Here is a 16,218-nt window from a genome sequence, read left to right on the forward strand (position 1 = left end):
TGACTTGTTTGGCGGCATAGTTAGTCTTTCTTGTTCAAAAACTGATGCTACACAGTTTCTAAATTTTCTTAGGCTTTTATGTCTGCAGATGAAAGGTTGAAATCGATACTTGGTGACTGCTCGTATGTGGCAAGCCAATTGCATGGTTTTACAGGGGAGAGTGGAAGAGGTTCTTTAGCCCTGGACAGTGAAAGTGAGGCAGACCATGGGTCTTTGGATGACATACACAAAGACAGCAATTTGCCTTCTACTATTGTGGATCCAAAAGCAAGGAGCAAGAATCTTCACCACGAGGATGTTACTGGACTTTCTCTTGATGAGAGAGATGAACCGCAAGTGAGTGAGTTGACAAAGAGGATGGATAGTTTCCAGAGGATGCTGAATGAGCTGAAAGAAACAGTACAAGATTTCTCCACTCAATTAAATGAGCAGGTTGACCTTTGGCAGGGCAAGGTTAAGGGTATGGAAAGGCAGCTGGATGCTGTAAAGATGGAAACAAGCTCTGATTTTCTAGGGCTGAAAATGCTCATCAAGAATGAGATCAACCTAAAGGTCCAGAAAATGGAGAAAGAAGTGAACAGAAGAGAATTCTCAAATGATGATTACTTGGAAGAAAATATTGAGAAAAAATTGGATGGGTATACTTTCAAAACAGACTCTATTCAGAAGCAGGTGGATGCCTGGTTGTCAAAGACACAAGAAGAATTGAGAAATCAAGTGGAAGAAGCTGTGGCAGATTCTGTGAAGAAGTTTGAAGGCAGCCTGAAGACTGACCTTGAGAAGTTAGAGCTACAAAGGCTTCGAGACTTGGGCAACTTGAAGAAAGAAATGGGTCTCAAGTTGAGTCTACATGAAAACAAAGAACAACTAAATAAGAGGACAAAAAAACAGTTGGATCTCATTGTAGAGGACATGCTCGAGAAACGGTTCTCCCATTTTGTAGAGATGGTTTCTGCAGGAAAAGAGAAGGCCATCACTGAGATCAAGAGTGAGCTTTCTTTAATACAAAAGGACGTTGAAGCACTTCACAAAGAGAGAACAGAAGTGCAAGGACATATGGAAATCATGACTCGACTGGCAGAAGAGGTTAAATTGAGACTAGATAAAGAGGATATCAGCTCCAAAGATGAAAATGACTCCTTCAGAAAGCAGTTGCAAGTGATCAAAAAGGAGGGAATGCAGGTCCGATTGCTTGTTGATGGTATGAAGAAAGAAGCAGATGCAGAAGTACATGATATAAGGCTGGCTATTGATAAGCTGAAGATTGAGGGTACGGAGTGCAAAGAAAGGATTCTTGGGTTGAAAAACTTGGAGAAATTGCTTAGTGCAGAACAAATAGACTTGAAGAAAGCTGTAAAAAACATAAGAAAAGCAAGAGATGAAGGACAAGCTGATATGGAAGCATTGAAGAAGTTCAAGGATGATCTTGAGAAAGGCAACAGCTGCTTGAAGAGTGAAGTGGGAGTAAGAGAAGGGACACTGATCATGGAAAGGGTAGAGAGCCTATCTCAACTTTACTTAGGAGGGTTAGGAGAGGTACGCACAGAACTCAAGGATCTCAAACTGCATTTCCAAGATAAATTCGAAGAATTTGGAAGGCATTGTGAAGAGTCCATGCAAAAATCTGAACATTCCACAAAGGCTTCTTTCCTAAGCAGCCTGGAAACCAGAATCCTTGAACTAGAAAAGGAGCATAACTGCACACAGGCTCTGGAGAAAAAGGCAGAATATATCCTTGCTATTGTAGGAAAACATAGAAAGTTGGCCTCAGCGTCTGCTACAGATGCTGCTGCTTCAGCTCATAAAGCAGAGGAATCCTTGGCTGAGCTGTTAGGCTTTATTAGCTCGGAAATGAACAACACAAAGAAGAAAAGTAGCAAGTTGCAGGAGAGCATAATCTCTGACAAGGAGACATCTTCTTCTCTGTTGCTTGAAATCATGAGTGTAAGTGCTGACCTTCGCAAGGAAAAGGAGGTTGCTCTAGCTGCTGCCTCTACAGCAAAGAAGAAAATCCAAGAGGTTGTGCAAGATTTTGAAAGTGAGCTGGTGAAACTGAGGCTTGATCAGTCTAAGATGGAGAAGGACAAGGACACTCTCAGAAGCTTGGCAGAGGAAATAGCAGGTTCAGCTGCAAAAGCCAAAGATGTTCTGCATGAAATGATCGAAGTGAGGCATAAGATTGTAGACCTTTCTGATGAGGTACTCTGTGAATTAACACAAACAAAGAGGAGGAGCACAGAGCTTGCCAAAGAAGTTGTTGCTGAGATGACCAACATAAAGCAGAAGAGCGTGGAGCTATCTCAACATGTTGTAGCTGAGATGGCCAGCACCAAGAGAAAAAGTGTGGAGCTCAGTCAAGAAGTTCTAGGGGAGATAACAAACACAAGAAGGAAGGGCATGCAATTTCAGGAAGCAGCTGCAAAAGAGATGGCCACTTTGCAAATGAAAGCTGAAGAGTTGTTGGCAGAAATAACACAGATGAAAAGGAAAAGTGTGCAAATTCAGGAGGCTGCAGCTGCAGAAGCTGCAACTTGGGCATCCAGAGCTGAGGACCTGATTGCAGATATCACCAGTGCAAGCATTAAGACCTCCCTATGCAAGGAAACAGCAGTAACAGAAGCAGCAAGTCTTGCTAACAAAGCTGAGGAAGTACTGGGAGAGATGATGAGTATGAGAAGAAAGTCTACTCAACTCCATGAAAATATGCGCGAGGTTATTGAAAATGCTGTACAGGTAGTGCAGGAACAATGCAAAATAGAGGCAAATGGATGGAAAAAGGCCATGGAGGGGGAGATAAGAAAAGCAAAATCTTTTGGTGATGAGATTGAACAAATAAAGATGAGCACATCGAGTCCCTTGAATACAGAAAATGTAGTTGTGAAAGCTGATTTTGCTCAGCACGTGGCTAGAACTGACTCAGCATTAAAGGAGCAACAAGATCAGATGAAGCATGATGTCATGCATTTGAATCAGAGGGTTGAAACAGTAGCAAGTATGCTGGAGGCAATGTTCCGCCTTAATGCTAAGCCTGGAGAGTCAAATCTCCAAGACTCACTACCTGAATGGCAGCATTTTGAAGGAAAATGCTCATTCTCAGAACTAGAGAGGAAGATTCTGAGCTTGGAGGGAACACAACTGGACCTAGTTAGTAAGATTCAAGAAGTTTGGGGTAAGACAGAAGAGTTGGAGAAATCTGTTGCAGTGTGGGTACCCAAGTATGAAGTGGCTGCAAGAGTTCTGAATGAAGTTGAAAGCAGACTGGGAGTGCTTGAAACGTCTGCAAGGAATGATGTGAAGTCTGCTGACAAGAGGTTATCTGAGCTAGATGAGAAAGAGCCCTTTGTAAGCTTCTACAAGGATCTGGCAGCAGGCAAAAATCCAGATGAAGGAAGATGGTCACCACTAGAAGCAGAGAGTTCCTTACACAACAAGAGTGCAAGGGAAAAGGGGCTAGTCAAATCTCTTGATGCAAGGACAATAGTTCTTGAGAGCCGTATTGAGCATGTTGCTTCAGCCACATATACAAACCTTCGGTAACATTTTATAAACATCAGTATTCTTTTTAGTTTTTCTGTGTTGATTTTCCAAATCTCCAGCTTTAGCATGTAAACAGTCTGGTATGTCTGTGTATGTTTGAAGTTTATGTTACCATAGCACCAGCCAATATCATCTCATTAAAGCACTGGCAATATCATCCTATCAAACCCGAGTGTTGTGTTGTGAATTGCTAAGAGGCTATTCCATGCTCCAGCTGAGACATTCTAAAGTTACCAGAGGCTACATAACTGAAACTGCCACATGATATCCCGAGCATCCCTTGCGTGGTTGTTCAAGGCCTTCAGCCAGGGGGTGAGCCTTGGAAGGCTTTCCTCTGCACTCTGATTTCAGACTGCACCCTGTCTCTTGGTGGACTCTGGACCCAGTGTGAAATGGATCTTCACAGAGGCTTGCACCCGTGGCCTCCTTCAAGGAAAGATTTGCAGCTAGTTTGATCAGAGCTTGGGGTCACCTCAAGCTAGCCCTCACCCAGTTGGTTCCGACTTCTAATGAGGAGAGAGTCCACCAGCCATTGATTTGGAACCCTCTCTCCAGGATGCCTAGTGGCCACCCCTTGGGCACTCGCTCGCACATTACGTGGGGGTGCCTCAGCACATGACTCGCTCAGTCTTTGGGAGAGTGGGCCAGCTTCAGGAGGCTCCTCTCAGAGACACAGGACAAATGCCTCGCTGGGAACTGAGGCCGAGAGCAGATTATCCTTGCCATCGACTCAACCACCCCCCCTTGAACACCCCAAGTAAGAATTCCACTTACATGTGTGTCTGTCCAAGGTCGATTACTCCCAATTGTATGCCCGAGAAGCACGTTGGAGCCGCTGCAATCAAAACATCCGATCATCACACGAAAACGTGAACAAGGGAACATAAAGGGGTTCAGCTAGCACTTGCCACCAAACTGTAGGCTCCAAACCACAAGCAGTGATAAGCCACTCTCGAGCTAAAGACCAACACAACCCTGGCAAGCCACACCCTCAAGGCATGTACATCCATACCATGCACCCCCAGTCCTCATCACGACTGTTCACTGGCACGACTAACTAGTGGGCTAACCACAAGCTGGGTCCCTTGGGAGGCCCCTCTCCCAAGGTAGAGTTCCACACACGAACTCCCATACAAATAAGCCACAATCCCTACTTTATAGCCCAATGACCAGTTCACAGTGCTATATAAACTGTGTCCGGTTGGTCTCTAACTTCATAGCGGGATATCATGGCTCCTTCACTCGCCATGATATCCCACTAGTAGTCCTCGGTTCAAATGGGGCCCGCACTCATTTTTCAGTAGGCCCTTACGGTTGACTCTCTCTCCAACTGAGGACACTGAGGATTTCAGTGGCGGATTATTGGTTTCCATGATCAATAGTGGCACATTGACCCTCCTCCAGCCAAGGTGGCCCATGATAGAACTTGGTGACTTGCTGTGGGAGAGCCAACCTTTGACGCGTGTGACACGCATCTAGTGGGACCCATGCAAGTGGGAGTGGTAGGACCCTTTCAGCCTGGAGAGCCCGACTAGCCCCTTTTTTCATTACACGGCGAGGATGGGTCATAGGTTCCAGATGCATGAGATCAATGGTACCCGGGCAGCAGTAGCCCAGTGGGCCTCCTCTTCCGGCTTCCTTCGAGATTTTTGGAAGCACTTGTGGGATAGCTATCGGACAAGGAAGATCACACTCACCCTCTGGCAGTTAGCCCACCCCAGCCTCGCTGTCAGTAGTTGGTTGGCCATTGGAGTACGATCGACACAGCGTGTGCATTGCCGTCATCCCATGAAGTTGCAGCGGCATTGCCTTTGGAACTATTCCAAAGTGCAACAATTTTGGCAGAGGATCCTTCGCCTCTACACAATGGTACGGCCCGCGTCTCATACCTTCACCTGTGGGCAATAGCTTGGGTGACTGCGGCAGGTCCCGCTATTTCCTATGAGGAGGCAGCAGGAGGACATACGGTCCAACTCTCTTATTGCAGGATTGATATAATACCCACTCTCAATAGATCGTGAGAGCCGTGGTCTCTGGGGACTAGCCAAAGATGGGAGATCATCATCAGCAGCAGTAGCATAGCTCCATGGCATATATGGTAGGCCCATTGCAACGAGGCCATTGAGGGCACTCTCAGAGCCTTCATTCCCCCCCCCCCCCCCCCCCCCCCCCCCCCCCCGGTGAAATAGTTTCTGATAAAGTTGCACAATGCGGAAGCAAAACATAGGAGAGAGGGAGAGTGGCAAAGACAGAGAGACATCAGACAATGAACATCATATTATGTAGCAATAGGCTTTACAATGGCAATACCAGCCAGCGCAGTGCTAAGAGTGGCGTGTGTTTTTTTTTTCCAGAGAAGCACTCTGTTTTTTTTTCCAATTGTGAAGGTTCTGAGGAGCGTTTAGCACATTTATTTTTTTGAAGATTTAAAATTTATCTTCAAGAAGGGTGTTCCCACGCAAGAGGCTCCAAGTGTGCTTGTATCCTCGGCAAATCAGTGTGGCTGAATGTAACATGCGGAAGCTTCGGGGGAGATTGGTAACTTAAATGCTCAGAAATCAGCACACTCGTCGCGACGAAATTAATGCACAAAACTGATTGTAGATGTGCAGAAAGATAGAGAGAGAGAGAGAGGGAGAAGAGGACACAGTATTGGGTCCTGACTGTAATAAGCCCACGACCTGAAAAATCAGCATTAAATGCTAATAGACCTTGCGCATCACACTACTGGGTGCTGGCCACCATGCGCTTGAGTTTCTGGCTGCTGGGCAGCCTGTGTGGGCTGCCCCACACCTGGCCTACAGCCCCTCTAGGGGCTGGGTACCGTGTCGGCTGCTTGTCCAGGCGCCCTAGGGCTGTCCTACAGCCCTTCCAGTCCATCCCATGGCTGGTGGGCCACCAGCCAAGGCCTTCCTGGCCCCTATGGGGGTGGTTCTACACCTTCCCCACGCCCACATATCTGTCCTTGGGGTAGCCCTATGGGCTGGCTCCTTTCCTATATGCAAACCCTGGCTGTCTACACAGTGGTGTGGCATCCAATATCATACCAGATACATAGAACCACTGACATCATTCCAGAGGGAGACTCACAGCGCGGATTGGCACTGTTTCATGTGCAGGACAATGTGCACCTGACCTCGGACGCATGTGCAGGACAATGCACACCTGACCTCGGACGACTGGAGTGGGACCCTGGCTGACTCGTCCCGGACTGGGCTCACGTGGAAACCAGTTTTCCACCCCAGGTCCTGCACCTTTTGTACAGATATGTCTACATGGCATCCAAGTGCAGGATGCAGGTGACATCCCCTTTTGCTTAACTTGACGGAAGTTGCATAGCCTCCAAATAATCCGTCAATAACGCTGGATAGTCGTCAAAAACTCTTTGTCAAGCCATACCGCTTCGTGGGTCCCTCGGTCGTGAAACTTTGTGAGGAACTGTATATGTCTTTGCCTTGAGCCATGCTTGAAGCGGTGCAAAAGGATCTGTTCTGGAACCATAACTTCAGCTTCATCAATGATATCTGGTTCCGCCTCGTGTTTAACTTTTGAAGGGATTGGACCTGCATATGGCTTTAACCAATTGACGTGAAACACATCGTGCATAGTCCAACTCGGAGGTAGCTTCAACTTCATTGAAACCACATTAATCTTTCTCTGGATGGGAAAAGGTCCGAAGCTCGTGAATGACAACTTTGGACATGGCTTGCCCAGCTGTTTCAACCTTTGCTTCATAATCCGAAGATACACCCAATCCCCTTCCGAAAACGTCATATCCCTTCGGTCTTTATTGCTTGCTCAACTGTAGCTGAAAATACTAGTATGTCGTCCAGAAATATGAACACACACTTTCCAATTGATTCCCGGAACACACGCATCATCATGCGGTTGAATGTGGCTGGGGCATTCGTCAAGCCAAAAGGCATGACTACAAATTCATAGTGGGCTTGTTCCGAGGTACGGAAGGCTGTCTTGGGGATGTCCCCCTTCACAATCCTCACGTGGTGGTACCTACTCTTTAAATCGAGTTTCGAGAACACCTTAGCCCCATTCAACCTCTCGAGAATATAATCTATTCAAGGCATCGGGAATCTACTCTTGATAGTCAGCTTATTGAGTGCACGATAATCGACACACAAACGAGAAGACCCATCTTTCTTCTTGACAAACAGGATCGGTGTTGCAAATGGCGACACGCTAGGCGGATGAAGCCAGATCGCTACAATTCTTGGAGTTGGTGGTCCAACTCTGATTCCATTGCCTTGGAAAAGCGATATGGAAACTTGCTCGGGGGTTCCGAGCCTGGGAGGAGATCGATCTTGTGGTTCTCCGGTCTGGACGGGGGGAGTTGGGGAGGAAGATTGTCCTGAAGAAAAATCTTCTGGAACTTTTCATGGAAAGCCAAATACTTCGGAAGCATTGGCCACTGTCTTGTTAGCACATTTTGTCACCGATTGGCCGACCATTTGGTCCATCTCCAGTTTTGTGTCTCGTTCACTTGAGGCCAAGCCAGTGTCTCATGTGAAGAGGCCAGTATTTTTGCTTAACATGGACGGGAGCCAGACTGGTGTCACCCGTGTGTTAGCAGGATGGTGTCGTATGGACGGGAGCCAGACTGGTGCCACCCGTGTATGACCTGGACGGTGTTCTATCCATGGGATTGTCACGCCATGGAAGAGCCAGTATTTGTGCTGTGTCTTACCTATGGGACTGTCACTCCATAGGGAGGCTCGTGCCTGGAACTGTGTTTTACCTATGGGACTGTCACTCCATAGGAAGACCAAGATTTATGTTTTATGTCGTGTCATTTTTGTGCCCGAAAGATATTTTTGTACTTGTTCCATGAACGGGAGATATGTCCATGATACTATTCGCACATGCACTCATGTTCTGCATGTTTGACACTGTTTTCGCATGACTTGTATTCTTGTGTTTGCCTGCTTGACGTGTCACTTACTGAGCGGGGACGCTTGCCAGTGAGTCGTGAAGTTTGCTCTGTCTTCTGACGAGTTTTGTTGCATGTGAACAGGTGGTAAGTGTATTGCACTTGTTGGTTTAATAGTTTTATTTCTAACCTTTCATTTTATAAGGTTGTAAGTTCACATTTCATTTAAAAGTGGGCACCCATTAGGGGCACCCACATATGGGCCAATGTGGGGAGCCACACTTAGCCCCTTAAGTGTGTGTGGGGGTGGGTGCATGGTCACCTACCCACACCACACCATGAAGCTGGCCGCCCCCATGCAAACGTGGGGAGCCGGCCAGTTGTGGTCGTTTATCTCCCCCTCCAACATCTACAAAAGAGAGCGACCACCCTTCGTAAAGAATAGAACCGGTGATCGTTTCATCTCCTCCGGCTGCTCCTCTCAGGCTGCGCTTCTGCTCTTCACAGGCAGCTGCACATCAGAACTGCTGTGCTTTTGCTCCTCTCAGGCGATTGCACCACCAGGTGGCTGCAGCCAGACGTGTGTTCGCCACCTTCTCCACTTTAGCTGGCGGCTGTGCTCCTACAGCCAGGCGGCTGTGCACTGCAGCCAGACGGCTGCTGTACCTACAGCTGGTGGCTGCGCATGCTCCACCTCCAGCAAGCGGCTGTCCATCTCCAGCAGGCGGCTGTCCATCTCCAGCAGGCTGCGTTCCATCTCCAGCAGGCTGTGTGTCCTCTCCAGCAGGCTGTGCTGTGCAGCCAGGCGGCTCCTCTTCAGATTGGCGGCTACGCCTCCTCCTCCTCCTCCACAGAAGGCGGCTGTGTCCTGCACAGCAGGTGGTTGTTCTCCTTTGCAGGCGGTTACACCTCTCTCCATAGGCGGCTACAGGTGGTTTTACACCTCCTAGGTGGCTACACCTTCTACACAGGCAACTCCTCCTCCTCCTCCTCCTCGACAGGGTGTTGCGCCCTGGTGTCCCTCTCAAGTAGCTTCTTATAAACACCTCGGGTATTTTTCTTCCGTTTGCGAGCTACAAGTAAGTGAATTCAGATTTAAGTAAAGAACTTTGTTGTAAATTTGATAAAGAATTCTCTCTACCGCTAAACACCCGTTCTAGTCCAAGCTTTTGGAGAACCACGGTCCAAAGGTGCCGAGATCGGGAGAGCCAGGCGTTAGTACGGGAGCGCCTGTTTGTGCGTGGTCTTGGAACACTAGTGGGGCGCTCTCCGCGGATTCCAGTGAAGGCACATGACCGTAGAGACTGGACCACTCAAGTGGTCGCTCTCCTTCGAACATCTGCTTCGAGCCTTTTGTTTGGTACTGTATTGTCACATGCACTCTGCACTCAGTGCATGGTGACAAGATGGCTCATCATCAGAAGTGCAGCAGTTGTACAGTTTTAGAACCCAATAGGATGATATTTGTCGTACGCCGTGACCCCATTGTACATCCCCAGTCCCAGGATAAGTCAGGCACGAGCTACGTAGGTCATTCCTCAGCCTTAGTAGGTCAGTCAGTCAGTCAAGTCCCTTAACCCACTTGGAGAGAATCATTCATGCATGTAGAGTCAGTAGAAGCCTTAGGGTTTGCATCAGAAAGCAGTCTGCATCCTGCATAATATGCATTCATATGCCTGTGCATCATTTAGAACATCCCCAAAGCCTTAGGGAATTTACTGGGATTTATCTGGTATTTTTTCCATATTTATTAGTATTTATTTAGCATTATTTGCATTATTGGGCATTTATAAATATAAACTTTATTAAATGACCAACCTCCAGTTAGTATAAATAGGCTTGCCTAGAGCCTATTTTCTCATTCAGTCTTCATTGTGCTAAGAGCTCTCCTCTCTCTTGCTTTCAGCCCAAGACTAATCCAGCCCTAGAGCCCATAAGCTTTTTTCTCCAGCTCTTGAGAACCATAGCTTCAGCCCAGCCCTAGGCGCCTGCATTCAGCCCTGTTTCAGCCTCAGTTCAGGCCCAGATTCAGCATACCCCTTCAGCTCAGTCCAACGCCAGAAATCAGCAGTTTGCAGCCTGCATATACCTGTATTTTTGCCCAGCAATCAGCAGTTTTCTCTGCGTTTTTGCACAGCCGTACAGCAGCAGCTCCTGCAGCCCCTGTTTCTCATGCGTTTCAGTCCACAGCATCCTCAACACTCCAGCGTTTCTGTCCACAGCAGATTCCAGCCCTGAAGGTTCAGTCTACAGCAGTTTCCAGCCCTGAAACTGTTGTTTGCATAGTGTCCAGCCTTCTGTGCATCATCCACACATTCAGCAGTCATCTGGTGAAGGTAACACAGCATTCATATGTGTTTTCAGCATTCTAACAGTGTGTAGAACAGTCCACCTTCTTCTTCTTCAACCCTCAGGTGTGCAGCCCTTCCTCATGCCCTCGGGAAGAGTGCATAGGCTCAAGATCAAGTCATTGAGGTGTTTCTACAGTAGTGTACAGATCAGCCGCTCTCCGATCCTCCGAGATCTTGCGTTTGGCTTATCTACAGTCCAAAGTCATTCTCTCTAAAGTAATAAAGCAAATACTATCTCGTTATCGGGATAGGGGGCCCTTCAGTGGGTAATTCGGGACCCAATCTGGTGTACAGTTCTCATGTATCTCTCTCTTATCTCTTTAAAGTTTGAAGTAATGAAATGGATTGCTAAACTCACGAAACTCAGGATACAGAAGACGGTGTGAGCATTTGTGTGACAGGATCAACCAATACAAAGACTTCCGCTGCATATCACATTGGTATCAGATTCAGATAGTCCACACACACCGTATCCTAGCGTGGGGGCATGCTCGGATGGTTAGATTGCGTTCCGGCACGACCACCGACTTCAGCATCATGTCTACAAGAGAGAGTACTCATCAGCCGGAAGACGTCTCCCCCAAAGGAGACCTTGTTCTTCCGCCTACAGCAGACACCATAGCTCTTCTTAGAGCTTAGAACCAGCTACTCATGGAGCGTCTCCAACTCTTGGAGGCAGCAGCAGCACGTCCTTCTACACCTCCAGCAGCACCCGACTACATCTCCCTCTTCTTTCAGATGGAACAACAAAGGAGAGAGGACGAGACCCGAAGGAGAAGAGAAAAAGAAGAAAGACGGGACTGTGAGGAAGCCCAACGCAGGATCGACGAAGACCGGCGTCAGGCTGAACTCGCCGCTCGGGAACACCAACGTGAGCTTGATCGAGAACGTATGTTACTCGAACACCAACGGGAAAAGGAGGCCATACACTTGAGGTATCAGCAGCTCTCCTCAGTCTCCCTGGTCATAGGTGTCACCAGCCAGCATCCCGCAGCAGCATCAACCACCATTATTCGCAGTCAACCGAATTTCAGCAAGTATGATGGTAAGTGTGATCATTCTTCAGTTAATCAATTTATTCATCAGTTTAATGCTCATTTTCCATTAGCTAAGATCACAGACCCACAAGACAAAGTCTACCTAGCGGCTCCCCATCTCACTGGTGAGGCAGTCACTTGGTGGCAATATGTCGAAAGACCAATATGTCGTATGTCGACTCCCCTGAGTTTGGTACTCAGTATAGTTTGGCCCTCACTTCTGAGCCTGGCCACTATTCAGTACAGAACGGTTGGTTGTTCTACGAGAACTGTCTCTGTGTTACTTGAGAAAAGCGTTCCGCTCTTCTCCACGATGCCCATGGCTCCTTAGTTGGAGGACATAGGGGTATCAATAGTACCCTCGAGAAATTAGAACGGTCCTTTTATTGGCCAAAGATGAGGCGTGATGTCTATGCACATGTACAAGCCTGTAAGATTTGTCAAAAAGTCAAGGTTCCCCATACAAAGAAGGCAGGTTTACTTCAACCTTTGCCTATCCCCGACGGACCTTTTATCGACATATCTATGGACTTTGTAGGGCCTCTACTAGCATCCACTGGATCTCGTAACACTCAGTGTTTTACCATTGTGGATCGCTTTAGTAAGTTCTGCATGCTCATCCCATGCAAGCATACGGCCACAGCCGAGGACGTAGCCCGTCTGTTTCTCAAGCATTGGTATCCAATTTGTGGTTTGCCTAGCACCATAACATCAGACAAAGATTCCAAGTTTACCTCGCATTTCTGGAGGGCATTATTTGAAAACTTTGAAACTAAGTTGCAGTTGTCTAGTGCATTCCATCCCCAGACAGATGGCCAGACAGAAATTTATAATCAGTTGGCCTTCGATGTCCTCAAGTCATATTGTCATGACCAGCAGTCCAAATGGGAGCACTATCTTCCATTGGTCCAAGCTATCTTAAACGACACTCATTCATCCAGTGTCGGACGGACTACATATGAAGCAGCCTTTGGTCGCCGTTTTTCTTCTCTTTTGACGAGAATGGTGTCTCCATCTTTAGAGGCTAATAAAACCACGGAAGCATTTTCCGAGATCATTGAGTCAGTTAAGGACCGCTTGACCAAAGCTCAGGAAGCATATAGCAGACAGGCAAATAAGTCTAGACGAGATGTCCACTTCAAGGAAGGGGATTGGGTCTATTTGCGTATCATGAAGCAGCAATTGAAACAAGTGGGCAAACGTTGTCCCAAGCTTTCATTCCGTAGTTTTGGCCCTTTCCCAATAGTTAAGAAGATAAGTGATGTCTCAATGAAGTTAAAGTTGCCTGCCAGTTGGACAATGCATGATGTTTTCCATGTTTCTTGGCTAAAACCATATGTTGGTCCAGAAGTGTTTGATGTTTCAAATGAACAGCAGCCAGACGTGGTAGACGAGACAGAAGTGATTGAGCCTGAGCAGATTCTTCTTCATCGATGGAAGCATGGTTCCGGTCGCCGGATTCGTCAGTTCTATACGAAGTTCCGAGATCGAGACACCCACGAAGCCGTATGGCTCGACGAGGAGTTCTTCTAGAAGTACCCCCAGTTATTAGCGGACTACTTGGAAGCCGTGAACTTGCCGCCAAGCTAATCAGGAGGGAATGTCACATGCACTCTGCACTCAGTGCATGGTGACAAGATGGCTCATCATCAGAAGTGCAGCAGTTGTACAGTTTTAGAACCCAATAGGATGATATTTGTCGTACGCCGTGACCCCATTGTACATCCTCAATCCAGGATAAGTCAGGCACGAGCTACGTAGGTCATTCCTCAGCCTTAGTGGGTCAGTCAGTTAGTCAAGTCCCTTAACCCACTTGGAGAGAATCATTCATGCATGTAGAGTCGGTAGAAGCCTTAGGGTTTGCATCAGAAAGCACTCTGCATCCTGCATAATATGCATTCATATGCCTGTGCATCATTTAGAACATCCCCAAAGCCTTAGGGAATTTACTGGGATTTATCTGGTATTTTTTCCATATTTATTAGTATTTATTTAGCATTATTTGCATTATTGGGCATTTATAAATATAAACTTTATTAAATGACCAACCTCCAGTTAGTATAAATAGGCTTGCCTAGAGCCTATTTTCTCATTCAGTCTTCATTGTGCTAAGAGCTCTCCTCTCTCTTGCTTTCAGCCCAAGACTAATCCAGCCCTAGAGCCCATAAGCTTTCTTCTCCAGCCCTTGAGAACCATAGCTTCAGCCCAGCCCTAGGCGCCTGCATTCAGCCCTGTTTCAGCCTCAGTTCAGGCCTAGATTCAGCATACCCCTTCAGCTCAGTCCAACGCCAGAAATAGCAGTTTGCAGCCTGCACATACCTGCGTTTTTGCCCAGCAATCAGCAGTTTTCTCTGCGTTTTTGCAAAGCCGTACAGCAGCAGCTCCTGCAGCCCCTGTTTCTCATGCGTTTCAGTCCACAGCATCCTCAACACTCCAGCGTTTCTGTCCACAGCAGATTCCAGCCCTGAAGGTTCAGTCTACAGCAGTTTCCAGCCCTGAAACTGTTGTTTGCATAGTGTCCAGCCTTCTGTGCATCATCCACACATTCAGCAGTCATCTGGTGAAGGTAACACAGCATTCATATGTGTTTTCAGCATTCTAACAGTGTGTAGAACAGTCCACCTTCTTCTTCTTCAACCCTCAGGTGTGCAGCCCTTCCTCATGCCCTTGGGAAGAGTGCATAGGCTCAAGATCAAGTCATTGAGGTGTTTCTACAGTAGTGTACAGATCAGCCGCTCTCCGATCCTCCGAGATCTTGCGTTTGGCTTATCTACAGTCCAAAGTCATTCTCTCTAAAGTAATAAAGCAAATACTATCTCGTTATCGGGATAGGGGGCCCTTCAGTGGGTAATTCGGGACCCAATCTGGTGTACAGTTCTCATGTATCTCTCTCTTATCTCTTTAAAGTTTGAAGTAATGAAATGGATTGCTAAACTCACGAAACTCAGGATACAGAAGACGGTGTGAGCATTTGTGTGACAGGATCAACCAATACAAAGACTTCCGCTGCATATCACATTGGTATCAGATTCAGATAGTCCACACACACCGTATCCTAGCGTGGGGGCATGCTCGGATGGTTAGATTGCGTTCCGGCACGACCACCGACTTCAGCATCATGTCTACAAGAGAGAGTACTCATCAGCCGGAAGACGTCTCCCCCGAAGGAGACCTTGTTCTTCCGCCTACAGCAGACACCATAGCTCTTCTTAGAGCTTAGAACCAGCTACTCATGGAGCGTCTCCAACTCTTGGAGGCAGCAGCAGCACGTCCTTCTACACCTCCAGCAGCACCCGACTACATCTCCCTCTTCTTTCAGATGGAACAACAAAGGAGAGAGGACGAGACCCGAAGGAGAAGAGAAAAAGAAGAAAGACGGGACTATGAGGAAGCCCAACGCAGGATCGACGAAGACCGGCGTCAGGCTGAACTCGCCGCTCGGGAACACCAACGTGAGCTTGATCGAGAACGTATGTTACTCGAACACCAACGGGAAAAGGAGGCCATACACTTGAGGTATCAGCAGCTCTCCTCAGTCTCCCTGGTCATAGGTGTCACCAGCCAGCATCCCGCAGCAGCATCAACCACCATTATTCGCAGTCAACCGAATTTCAGCAAGTATGATGGTAAGTGTGATCATTCTTCAGTTAATCAATTTATTCATCAGTTTAATGCTCATTTTCCATTAGCTAAGATCACAGACCCACAAGACAAAGTCTACCTAGCGGCTCCCCATCTCACTGGTGAGGCAGTCACTTGGTGGCAATATGTCGAAAGACCAATATGTCGTATGTCGACTCCCCTGAGTTTGGTACTCAGTATAGTTTGGCCCTCACTTCTGAGCCTGGCCACTATTCAGTACAGAACGGTTGGTTGTTCTACGAGAACTGTCTCTGTGTTACTTGAGAAAAGCGTTCCGCTCTTCTCCACGATGCCCATGACTCCTTAGTTGGAGGACATAGGGGTATCAATAGTACCCTCGAGAAATTAGAACGGTCCTTTTATTGGCCAAAGATGAGGCGTGATGTCTATGCACATGTACAAGCCTGTAAGATTTGTCAAAAAGTCAAGGTTCCCCATACAAAGAAGGCAGGTTTACTTCAACCTTTGCCTATCCCCGACGGACCTTTTATCGACATATCTATGGACTTTGTAGGGTCTCTACTAGCATCCACTGGATCTCGTAACACTCAGTGTTTTACCATTGTGGATCGCTTTAGTAAGTTCTGCATGCTCATCCCATGCAAGCATACGGCCACAGCCGAGGACGTAGCCCGTCTGTTTCTCAAGCATTGGTATCCAATTTGTGGTTTGCCTAGCACCATAACATCAGACAAAGATTCCAAGTTTACCTCGCATTTCTGGAGGGCATTATTTGAAAACTTTGAAACTAAGTTGCAGTTGTCTA

General features: G+C 47.3%; 1 protein-coding gene across 4 annotated transcripts in view; it reads left to right on the forward strand.

Annotated features, from left to right (window-relative positions):
- The window catches only part of LOC147631375 (uncharacterized), a 36,033-nt gene that overhangs the window by 2,829 nt on the left and 16,986 nt on the right, over positions 1-16,218 (forward strand). For all 4 annotated transcript variants that reach the window (XM_086809772.1, XM_086809771.1, XM_086809774.1 and 1 more), the window contains one exon: positions 89-3,533. In XM_086809772.1, the coding sequence (XP_086665898.1) occupies positions 89-3,533 (3,445 nt within the window). The remainder of the gene's footprint in view (positions 1-88; positions 3,534-16,218) is intronic.

This window comes from Cibotium barometz, chromosome 15 (assembly GCF_041138505.1).
Source record: "Cibotium barometz isolate CiBa-2024 chromosome 15, ASM4113850v1, whole genome shotgun sequence".
NCBI lineage: Eukaryota > Viridiplantae > Streptophyta > Polypodiopsida > Cyatheales > Cibotiaceae > Cibotium > Cibotium barometz.